General features: G+C 43.3%; 1 protein-coding gene across 7 annotated transcripts in view; it reads right to left on the minus strand.

The window, feature by feature from the left end:
• Positions 1–1,377: 1,377 nt before the first annotated feature.
• LOC117237679 overlaps positions 1,378–12,429 on the minus strand; it is a 54,053-nt gene continuing 43,001 nt past the window's right edge. For 5 of the 7 annotated variants that reach the window (XM_033501917.1, XM_033501920.1, XM_033501918.1 and 2 more), the window contains exons 4-7: positions 11,927–12,153; positions 11,414–11,740; positions 5,585–11,297; positions 1,378–4,856 (exon numbers count right to left, since the gene is read on the minus strand). In XM_033501917.1, coding sequence (XP_033357808.1) covers positions 3,028–4,856; positions 5,585–11,297; positions 11,414–11,740; positions 11,927–12,153 — 8,096 coding nt within the window. In that variant the 3' untranslated portion in view covers positions 1,378–3,027. The remainder of the gene's footprint in view (positions 4,857–5,584; positions 11,298–11,413; positions 11,741–11,926; positions 12,154–12,429) is intronic. The other 2 variants (XM_033501921.1, XM_033501923.1) reach the window with 1 other exon arrangement.

Below are 12,429 nucleotides of genomic sequence, written 5' to 3' on the forward strand. Positions count from 1 at the left end.
TAATCACTTAACGGCCAGTGTAAAGCGGTTTTGTTTCTTTCTACATTTAGTTTCTTCTCTTCTGTCTTTTTACTATATCTCTCCATTCTTCCTTCTTGTTCGTTTGCTTTTTTGTCCTTCTTTCTTCTTTTTTTCTTTTTTTTTTTTTAAGTACCTGAAAAGCTCTCGGCTCTGGAAAACTTTGCTTATCCTTAAGTGTTTCTTCTAGTTTTTCGTTTTTTTTTTTTCTTTATTTAAGTCCATTCATGAGTTCTTTTTACGAAGACTACAGTTACCCCTCTATTATAAATGCGATTGGTACGACTAAAGGTGGCGAAAAAGGCCAGGCTATCACTGACAATCGTATTTTCTTCCTCGTTTTTTCTCTTCCATTCATTCACTCATACGTACATGCACATTCATTCTGTCTGTTTCTCGCTTGTTTTGCTTTAACGTATAAGCTACATGTAATATGTTCTTCTTCCATCCCATCAAAAAATACGTATTATTTTGGTGTGACGTTTTTCCAAAATTTACACTTACTCACAAAGATGCATCTTCTCAACGTCTCCATCCGTTCGTGTCTATTTGTTGCCCGTACGTCCGATTCTTTCCGTAATTTCATTTCCATCCCTTTCCTTCGTGTCTTTCCTTTTCTTACATCGCTTTAGCTTTACAGGAAGATAAGAGCTTACGTTTAGACGATAACATTAACTTGACATTTTTTTTCCTTGGCTCGCCCCGCTGAAAACTCGTCGGATCACGCTGAAATTTGTTGTGGGATTATTCGTTGAACGATTAAAAAGGGATTCGGAAAAGTATGAAATGTACATTATTTACAAGAAGGTGTTGGGCGATTAAAATGGAATAAGATAGACAACTAAACTCAGAGAAGCGGTTGAATTCATAGGGCGTCTAGTGAAACATATCGTTAATGGCTAAGACACCGGGTTTTAGACCTGGATTTTGTACGCGTTCTGTTATTGCTAATGATACGACATTGTTTAAACATAAATTATTTTCCGATAAAAATTTAAATGTTCGCAGCAGCAATTACAGATTGTCTATATTACCCCCACCTCCACCTCCACCTCCACCTCCACCCACTTATTCATGCGATTCAAAGTGAAAGATATTATTTAAAATCGTTCAAGTTACAGCGGGCGAAGTGTATAGAAATTGCTTAAAAACATGATGAGAATTATGAAAAATGATCGACGCGTGCACGAGGTAGAGTTTTACTAATCGTTGACAGAATGGAAAAACGAAGAAGATACTTTATCTTACGATCGAAGCAACTAATGTAACAATTTACATGAGATTATAAGAAAGATAATAAATTTAATACGCTTATATCTCGTACTTCATTTCTCTCTCATTTTATCTTTTTCTTTCTCCTTTAAGGTTATTTCTGTTTATCGTTTATTTTCTTCCATCTTTTGCTTCTAAACGGAATCACTTTGGTTCGTATCACGAAAGGAGACTATTCACAGGAACATTACTTTTCAACATCCTTAACTCTTAGTTTTTTGCGCCAGAGATAATACATTAAACACCTCGATTAACGAGTTTTATTAGCCTTTAACGCGGACAAACCTCCAATCACACTATGAGGAAGGCGCGAAAGAAACGTACGGAAATTAATCAGTGTTTCGTAGCTTAATTACACAACCTTTACAAGTGTTATCTTTGTTTATAGTTTTATAATATGTTGCAGGCATTCACGCGTCACGACAGCACACCGAAAGATGATATAAACTTGTCATTCTGAAACAAGGTGAAGCGATTTTGTACTAAAGTGCAGCGATATAATACTATACTTTTAATGAATTATCTACGTAATGTACAGTGTTTTGGGTACTTTTTACATGCACCGTGACAAGGTATGGTCGGCCTGTACGACACACATGGTTACATATATTTTCTCGTCTCTTTTCTCTATCATCTCTCCTTCTCGATATCTTTTCTTTTAAATACGTTCACCTTTATTTGGTTTTTTTTTTTACTATTATTCATCCATTTAACCATTTCGCTACTATTCCCTTACATGAAGGTATGACACTACAATTTACAAGAATCATCTCGATTATAAAGTGAAGGTTCTAAGTTATCGAGAAGCATTACGCGGAAAGGCAAAAAGTTCAAAATGCATGTTTTACTACATTAATTTACCGAGATCTATAGAATAATTCGTCTATTCAGTCTGACCACACCATGTAGAAGAACGTGGAATAGTATCGTCATGATAGATACAGTAGACAGAGTTATAAATTCAGGCTTTTAATTATAAATTCTTTAGTCTGCGAGGGATCTATCGACAGTCGGATACGCTTATTTCTCTCTCTCTCTCTCTCTCACTCTCTCTCTTCTTACTCGTGTTTTCCTCCGCTATTTTTTCATTCATGCTTTTCTTTCTCGCGCTCACACTATTTCGCTCATTCTCACTTTCTCGAGCACGCCTATTTCCCGCCACAAATTTCTTTATCTTTTGACTAGATTGCGTCTCTAATATCCTTAACGATTTACTTTAAGTCTGCCATTCATTATAATTTGCATCTTACATCTAGTTATCATAATAACATCTAGTGGTAAGAGGATGCCCTATACCTCGAGAATCGCTAATAAACTGTTCGCTTGTTATCTCTCCCTCTTTCGCTCTTTCTATTTATTATCTCCTTCCTTTGCTCTCTCATAGATGGAACGGGATTAGTGTTTACGCTGTATCGAGAACTGACGCACTCCGAATTATCGGTGTGTGATAAAAGTTCGTCTCTAACAACTCCCGTATTCGCTAATATATTATGTACAAGTTTGTAGTTTGTGTATCTCATCATCCAATCCGAGCAAATTACATACGCGACTTGGTTTCCCTTCGATGCGCTTTCCGGCTGTCAGTTATAGGTTTTGTGTCGTTCTCGTAACGAGAAGTACGAGTACGACGCCCGTACATTTGGAAGCTCCTTTGTCACTGGACACGTGTCGCCAGGCATGAGCATACACCATTAGGTTTGAACACGCGATGCTCCGTCGAGCGTTCGAACGCTAGGACTACCTTTTCTTTCCAGTCTGTTTCGAGGGCAGTCGCTTCTTTAATTTCGAATGTTCGGGCTTGACCGATTTCTTTTTGGGTCTTTCCGGCGATCCGTTGCAACAGGCACATCCCTTTTTAACGTGTCCACGTAAACTCGATCGTCTAGCTCGACAGTCCGGCTCGACCAAAGCGATATTGCTCGCTTCGTCGTCCGAGGGCTCAGAGGTCTTATCACTGGAAACCGTGACCGAATCTTGAATCGACTCGTTCATCTTGGTACGCTTAGACAGACTACTTTTATGATCCGCTCGATTCAATACTACTCTTGAATTCACCTGTAACTTATCCTTTTTTTTTAGATAATTGCAGCGTCGCTCGTTCGACAGAGATTTCAGACTTTGTACACTATCCTCGAGTCCGTTGCTCAGAGCGTTGTCTTCTGGTTGGCTGCTGATCGATTCGCTTATACTAGAATCCTCTTCGTCGCTGCTCGATCTCATTCTCTCGGACATTGGACTCTCCCAAGAAAGGTAATCCATTCTCGTCACCTTCGACGGAATTCGCTTCTTATTGGTATAGGTATACTTGTGCGTCGACAGCATGGGACCAGCGATCGGCGAGAGTGGTGAAGGTATCGTGACATCGGCGGTGTTACCGCTCAGCAAGGTTAAACTTTCGTCCCCCGAGCTTGCTGCCGAGGTATTATTTACATTGATGCTTGGGGGTAGCGATTCCGAATCCAAGTCGATATCCAATTTCATGTTTGATGGAATGCTCGATACGCTACTAGGCGAACCTTCCTTCGAACCATTTCTAGACATCATTTTTGTCCGGCCCGTATCCTTCAACGAATCGTTCTCCAACGACCCCAGATTCGTCGGTGATAATCTCGAAATATCAGAATTACTATTCGACGCTTCGTCCTGACTTAAATTATCCAAGGCTAGCCGCAAGTGCTTCGACGGATTTTCTAAATGTAGATCGTCTATCTTGTCTCTTTTCAGTTTCTTCAAAGAATCTTTCGCGGATCTGGTTCGCTGGCTGCTACTTTTTCTACGTTCGTTCAGCTTAAAATCGGCAACGGGACTGGCGTCTCTGCTACCGCTTGACGAATCTAACGAACGAAAGTAGGAACCACCGTAAGATTTCATACCCAGCGGCTGACTGCAGGATGCGTCCTGAGAAGAATGATCGAAAGATGGCGAATGATTCGTATCGAACAACAAATCTGCCTCTGGGAACAAGTCACTGGTGCTCGGTTCATCCACGCCCAAGTCTTCGCACTCCTCCGATAAACTTTTCTGTAGCTTCATCTCGCGTTCTATTGCGGCTGCTTTCCTCTCCATCTTCTGTTGTAACAATTCTCGATCTAATCTAGGATTTAACGGCGTTTTCATCATGTTGCTCTTATTCGAGTATTGCTGGAATGGTTCTAACGTATGATTCATAAAGTACTTTTTCGTGTTCGTTTGATAGATCTGTCCACTCGCCATCTCGATACCTTGACCCTTATTGATAATCTGCAGAACGCTTTGAACGTTCTCTGAATTATCTGAGTATCTTGAATTCAAAGGTTCGATATTTAATGAATTCGCAGACGTAGGAACGTATCGCCAAGGTGTATCGGGCGACACTTTACCCTCTGGTTCCCAAGCTTCTTGCAATCGCGCATTTCCATATAGTAAGCCGTTTCCAATCTTGCACGATACCTCGATACCATCGGCAGACTGCTGAACAGCAGATTCTTGACTATCCGAACTACTTGGTCCACCAGTTACCAGGAACTGCGTCGCGTGGTCGATTCCACCAGACTGTTTACTCGCAACCGTTATCGTGGACATAGAGTCTGCGAACAGATACGTAGGCACGTTATTTAAGCTCTTCTTACTTACCACTACACTGTATAAATCCTGTATGCCTCTTCTTACATCGTTACTTCATTACACTTTTACAGGGAATCAGTTTCAGTCGACCAATCTCATGCTATCAAAATCTCTTTTTAAACGCGTATTTTTCTACTCTCTTTGTAACGTTTAGACGCAGTAAAAATGCAACAACGTATTCTATTTTTAACGATAAATTGATAAATTTATGCAAAAGAGGCATAACGCAACATCACATACAGTGGCTACAAACCATATTTATACGTATCATTATTTTCCAATGAAGCGCTTCTTTATTAGATTCTATGTTTCATTTTTATGATGTCAAATTTTTGTAATCACACGCAAGTATTGAGTGTTAAGTCTGTTAAGTAATCTGATCGGTTAATGTACGAATGTAACTATAAATGTAGTGGTATACAAATAGTTTTCGTAGCCACTATGAATGAACGTTGTAAATGGATATAGAGATACACTGGCCTGTTGAATTTACGTAGCAATCTAATACTTAAGAAGATTACCAAAGAAATCGACGAATCTTTTCACGATACTGTAATACCATTGGAATTCTTACATCAAACATGTATATGATGTCTGGCGGAAGCGTTTTAAATATCACTTGAGCGGTAAAGTTTGTAAAGATTAGAAAATTTGTCCAATTATCGTACCAATTTTGGAAAAAGACACTAACCAATCTTTTCGTTACTCTGTAATGGCGTGGCATTGCTCGAACAAACGACAGAGTTGGAAGTGATCAAGGTTTTCGGAACGTTCTCCGACATACCCATTGCGTCGTCGATTTTTCTCTTGACCGTCTTCGGGGAGATGATCTTGGCACCAGGGATTATTTCCGCCGATATTTCCTTCATATCTTTTTGTTGTTGTTGCTGCTGCTGATGTTGTTGAGCGTCGTTCAACAAGGAAACATCGGATTGAGTGGCAAAAGCGAGAGCAATCGTTGCACTTGTTTGAATGGAGACAGGTTTGTCGTTATGCATTTGACTTTCTTGCGGTGACTTCTTTTCTGGGCTATGGGCGATCGTAGCTGTTGGTGTTATACACACCACGTTGTCAGACTTAAGCCCTGGCGTCGTCAGTTTGTGTATAGAAGAGTTGAACAGTCTGGCGCCTTGAAGAGTTAAATTAGGATTGCTGGTGATCACGCCGCATATCGGTTGATTTTCTGACGGCTCGTTCAAGTTACGCTGTATCAGACCGATCGTAGAATTGCTCTTGTTCACGACGATCGTGTTCGTCGCGGATTCAACGGTAACTCCTCCAGCTACCGTGTCGGATTTTGTCATAGTCAAGTCACCGATGATGTTACTTTTCTCTGTACTTACGTCGCTCGTAAATTGAGCATGATTTCCACTATGAGGAATGACCACCGACGCACCCTGAACGTTTTGCGTCGTAGTCAGAGTCTGATTGCCTGACAAAGTCTGCAGTGTTGGTATTTTAACTTGCTTGACTTGCCCCGGTTGCGAAATTATTTTTCCTGCTTGATTCAGAAAGGATTGAAGCACGAGAGTATTCGATACACCGGTGTTTCCAGTAGCTCGTACGGTTGCGGGCACCGTTGCAAGAAGCTTCGATCCGCTGGATACTATCGTGAATTGTTGACCTTTCACTAGGTTCATCGGTAATATGTAATTAGGTCCAGGGACCAAGACAGCTGTGCTTCCCATTTTTCCCGTTACCGAAGCTAGAGCTTCGCTGACGCTCACGGAACCAGTCTGCACAGCTTCCTGAACGATCACCGCCCTCGACTGCCCGGAACCAGGTTCCGCGAAAATCAGATTTCGTCTTTTAACGTTTAATTCCACACTGTCGTTCGAATCGTTCGTCAGGTTCCTAATTTCGGCAGTTGCGTCCGTCGCGCTTCCAACGTTACTGGACGGTTCCTCCGGAGCGGAGAAACCAGCAGGACTGTCTTGCACGTGAACAACGCCGCTCGAAGAATCTTCGCTGCCCATTGTTCTTCCGAGATCGTCTGTACTCGGGCTGAGTTCCGAACTCTGTTGACCACCAGGTTTCGTTTTGCTCGCATTCGACTTTTTCCTCTTCGAAGATTGACTTGGATTCGTTGGTGGATTTGATCTTCTCCTCGGGGCGGGTTTATTATTCAAATCAGGAGAATTTCGTAATTGCTCCGCATACTCGTCTAATATAGCGTAGATTCTTTGAGCGGTCTGTTCGTCTTCCTGTGGCTTTTGTTGCGGCTTCGGTATTGGTGAAGCCTTCGACGTGTTCGTCGCGCTGGTTTTCACCGTCTTGGGCGCCGTTTTTTTCACCGTTTTCGACGAAGGTGGAGTTGGAGGCGTTTTTCCAGCGGATGGTGCAGGCGTCGGAGCCGGGGTGACGCACGGGCTGGAAGAACTTTGCGAAGTGACACTGAGAGCGGGCGAAGCCGCCGGTTGACAGTAGCTGGTCACAACAACGACCGGAGTCGAATTTGGGGTTTTCGTGGCAACGGAACCTGCGCTTTGATTTACGTAAGTTAGAGAAACTTTCTGAGAGAAAACGTCCTGTTGAAAATTTACTGTGTTGCCGTTGCTCGCAAAATCGTTGGTGGTGGTTTGCTGCGTCGGCATCAAAAGCTGTTGAGTGAGAGCGCTCACAGAAACTTGCTGTGGTTTGGTAGCTTGCGTTTGTTGCGTAGTGGTTTGCGTTTGTACGGTGGTAGTGGCCGCGGTGGATATCGTTTGATGAGACTGTGGTTGAATCGTACTCCTCTCTTTCACTTGCTCCAGGACGCTTTCGAATTCTCTCAATTGTTCCAAAGTGGTTGAGCTGACTTGATTCGGTACCTCTATAGGAGAACCAAGCAAACTGTCTGTCCTAACTGTTGGTTGTTGCTGCTGTGGTGGTGGTTGTTGCTGTTGTTGTTGTTGTTGCTGCTGCTGCTGTTGTTGTTGCTGCTGCTGCTGTTGTAATCTTGGCGTGGTCAAAACTGCTTGAATAGCTCCGGTAATGTTTGGTTGCCTCAAAGGAGCACGAATAATGTTCAACTTGACCACCGGTGTTCTTCCAGGTGGTATCGAATTTGAATGCGATATAGTCGGTATAATGTTCAGTTGACTCGGATTTGTGGTGGATATAGTAACAGGAATTTTGTGCGTGTATATCACACCCGGCGAAGCATTCTGAACGCTTTGTACTAGCTGCGTCAACGTTTGATTCGTATTCGGACTAGACGCTACGTTCGCGTTATTTCCAGAGCTTTGGACGATATTCAAGATTTGCCTGCTAGTGGATAATTGTAACGTGTTTGGAATGTTTGTAATGGACTGTACGTTTATACCTGTAGACACGTTCGTTTGTTGTGCATTAGGTACGGATGTTTGTACTGCTTTCGATAGGTTTGCCGTTTTCTGCGGGGACGCCGTCTGTACGTGCGTTTCCGATGAGGCGCCGGTTACGCCGCCCGTTGACGTGTCCGTGGAAAGCGTATATATAGTTTTGCCGAAAGCTTGCTGAAATTTGGGCAAACCGGTGTTTTGTCCAGACTGCGCCGTCACTTTCGCAGACGTTAATCTCTCGTACGTACTCCTGTTCGCGTTTGCGTTTTCGGCTCTTTGGTTTTGCCGCGAAAAATTACCAACGTTTCCATCGTCGATGTTCTGCAAATTGAGGACATTCCTCTGATTAGACACTACGTTCGGATTTACAGAGGCCAACTGGTATGTACCGTCTGGTTTACAAACGATTTGTAGCTGCTCCGATGCGATGGTCGTCGAGGCGACTACCGTGCTCGTCGTCGTGGTAGTTGTGACCGTGGAACAAGGAGATGGAGATTTCTTGGGCGACTGACTCTGTTGATTTCGCCGAATTGGCACTGTTCTAGGACTCGAGTCAGGCTCGAGTTGACCGGAAACGTTCGTGGTCGTAGAAGAGGTTGGTGAACTATCGGGTAATTGATTCGTTTCTTCGCCGACATCGGGAAGAATCGACGATCTCGGAGGAGGGGTTTGACCAGCCGGACTCATGCCAACGCCACTATCGTGCCCCCCGGAAGAGGGTGTACCGGGTAATTGAATATTTCCAGCCACGCTCGGAGTTCTATTTGGCCGCGGGGGAGTATTTCCGCTGTTGATAGAGCCCGAATTCGGACTCTGTGGAATGTTTCTTGAAAGTTGTACGACGTTTACGGTGGGTCGCATTCTTGGCGGTACCATCATATCCAATGAATTTAGACCCGGTACATTTTTTGCCAAGATATCCGAATCCCTGACAACCTTCGCAAGAATATCAAACTTTCTTTTGCCCAAATTCGATTTAGAATTTAAGTCCCGTCCACCGGCAGAGGATAAGTCCGTTTTACCAGTGATGGCTGCTCCATTTCCTTTTTGTTTCTGATACGGGGATAATGCGTTTTTGTTCGGAGAGAACGGCATATTCTTCTGAATGTTCATCAGTTCGCTCGTAATATCGCCGCTACTCAATCGTTGCTGCTTTTTCGATCGTATCAATCTGTTGTCGATCTCGTCCGCTCTGGTTAATACAATCTTCGGGTTCAGGTTGAGCGTGCTGAGCATCGGAGCAAATTTCGTTATACTGTTTGTATTATTCTCTAAGTTATTATTGTCTTTATTCTTATTTAGAAGATTCTTGTGCAGTATCTGAGAAATCCTTGCAGATTTCTTCGAATTTTGCGGCCTGAACATCCTCAAAGATTTAAGTACCGCTGGGTCGCTCCTTCTCTCTGTAAGTATTAATGGCGCGGTTGCTGTGTATGTCGAACCTTTTATTGTTTCACGTTTGCTTTCATCCATATCGGCAGAAAATAAAGTTATAATATCGTTGCCACTTACGTCGGAACCGCTCGCGTCTTCGTTCGTGTTTGTATGTCGAACGTTTTCATTAACAAGCATATGAAAATGCGAGACAGAATCAACAGTTAATTTTGAAGCTTTTGAACGTTTCTTATTCGACTCCTTATTGGACGATTTATTCGACTTTTTCTTTACCTCCAATCGGCATCCATCGCTGCCAAAGCTGTCTGTTTGGCTGTCTTGCGTATTACTATCGGTATCAGAGATCGAACTGATCCTATTCCTAAAATGTTTCGGTTTACGTTCCGTGCTGTCATAGTCGCTTTCGGAAGATTCTAATCTATGAATTTTTCTCTGTCTCCCTGTTCTCCTCACTTGTAATACACTTCCGCTATCCGAATCGGTAGTGGTAGCGTCATCGAGGCTTCTTCTCGTCGACGACCTCTTGAAGTTACCAGCAGGCTGGAAGCTACCAAACTGTTCCGAGCCATCCGAAGGTAAATCCACCCATTGTTCGTATCCCTTTTCAATTCCAAAAAAGATATCCTTGGTATCATCTTCCGAGGGCCAATCTTTAAACTGCGAATAATCGATATTGAGGTATTTCAACTCCTTGTTGGTATTTCTCATTTCCTCGGCATTCTCCAAGTATCTCTCGCACAGACTTTTCAGCTCCTTCCAATCCAAAACCCAGCTAAGCATGTGGTAACGAGGACTGCTCAAAACCACGGCCAAGTCGTCGCAAAGCTGTGGTGACAGACCGAGTTTTTCCGCGTCTAGCACTTGATTTGGCACGGATTTTTCGTCGTAATTCGCAGAACCCGTGACAGCGTCGCCTTTGATCAGAATTAAAGCATCGAGCGTTCTTTCCACGTTTCTAGAGTTCGTATTGTTCGATTCTGGAGTCTTGCTTCTCGAGATATCGTTCCCCATAAACTCTCCGCAATTGAAGCAAAGCTCTCCGAGTGGACCATTGGATAACGAATCCCTCTTTGGATGCAAAGGACACCTGTCGCTTGCCGAGTTCGCCGTATCTCCCTTTTTCAGAGTTAAAAGGCTCTTTAATAGTTGATCCGTTCGCTCAAAGTTCTTGGTTACTTGTCCATTTTGGAAGTCGATATTCTTTTTCGTTGGTGTTGTTATACCCGCGATCGAACTGGACAACGACGGCGACACTGGAAATAACGAAGAGTTGCATAAAGACGATGACGAATCCGTATTCGCCACTTTTGTTCCGTTCTTTTCTCCGGTATTGCTATCGATCTTTTTTAATCCTATGTTAGAATGATTATTCTCAAGGATGTGGTTTAGTTTCTCGCTACTGGCGACGTTATCACCGGAGGTTCCATCCTCTTTCGTTTTTCCGCACGCAACAGCGATTTCCTTGATCCTATCGTAACAAGCCCTGGTAGGATGCAGAGAAAACGCTGTCAACACGCACTCTCGGGCAATACCGATATTGCTACCAACGACGTCGGCTAACTTGAGGAATTGCGTGCTCAAACGCTTCGCAGTCTCGCGAACCTTCTCCGTATCGGATTTTGCTTTTTGACTCTCCAATTCGTTCATATCCGTGGTCAACGCCCTGATATACAATTCGATTACCACGGGCTTTATGCTATCGCCAAACTGTAATTAAAAGAAAAACAAACGAAAAGGGTTTTCAATTGTTTCTCGAGCATTGTCGGAATTAAATAATTTGGAGAATGAAATCGCAACGATAACAAGAACCTAGATATACTCACATGCTTAACAAGTACCGCGCAAAAGATATAAATGTGCTGAGCACTCTCAGCGGGTTCGATTAATTTCCTTATCATCCCCGGCAATGTAGGTACTACGTCTTTTAATTTCGAATGCAACAATGCCCAGGAGTTTAGAATTTGTTCCAAAATGTTTGCACCCGTTTCCGGCACAGGGCGTACCATACCAGCTGTAACGAGATATTGTGCAACCAATTCGGCAGCTTTTATCGAATTTCTCCAAACGCGTGCAGTTCCATACTTCGTCGGTCTTTCACCACTGAGACGTTGGACCAATTCCAATCCGTCGCTGAGGTCCATTAATTTTAGCTGAAAAGAAAGCCTTTCCTTACCACCCCATGCACGCTTTTGTAACATCGGAAAATTAATCTAAGTACGTGCGGCACAGTTCGGGATCCAAAATATTTTGTGCCTGTTCTCGACGCAACCAAACATGCATTCGTGTAATCACGAAAACGAACCAAGGGTCCACCTTTCCTCCCAAACGATACTCACTTGAGCGAATATATCTTGCGTGCGTTTCAATTTATACAAGAGGACGATATAGACGTCGATCATGTAATGAACGTGATGAGAATCCGAGAGTGAGCGCAACCGATCGCTCCGTCGCAGAGAACGTACGCAAGCAGCGGCGAGTTTTACCGCTATGTCCTCGCAGCGGTCCTCGCAAAGTATTTTCAGCCTCATTGTCAGTAATTCACCTTTCTCCGAACAGCAGAACTCTGTAAATCGAGGATAATCTATCGTTAGATCGTTGTTACATCTTTCATAAGTTACGGGCGAACTTTGCATCAACGTCACGAGTCTATATTCGCGGTGCAACTGACATTGCCAAGATTCTATGACTCAACGTAAGGCGAATATCAACGATAACCGAATTGCGTCAGACGTTTCGTTTTCGCGAAAATCAACTTTGAATTTGCCTAGTTACCGGCTACGCATGGCTACACACGATCGACAGGATGCTATCCTACAAAACAAACTCGGTCGAAAATGTA

This window comes from Bombus vosnesenskii, unplaced genomic scaffold (assembly GCF_011952255.1).
Source record: "Bombus vosnesenskii isolate JDL3184/JDL3185 unplaced genomic scaffold, Bvos_JDL3184-5_v1.1 scf7180000013397, whole genome shotgun sequence".
Lineage (NCBI taxonomy): Eukaryota > Metazoa > Arthropoda > Insecta > Hymenoptera > Apidae > Bombus > Bombus vosnesenskii.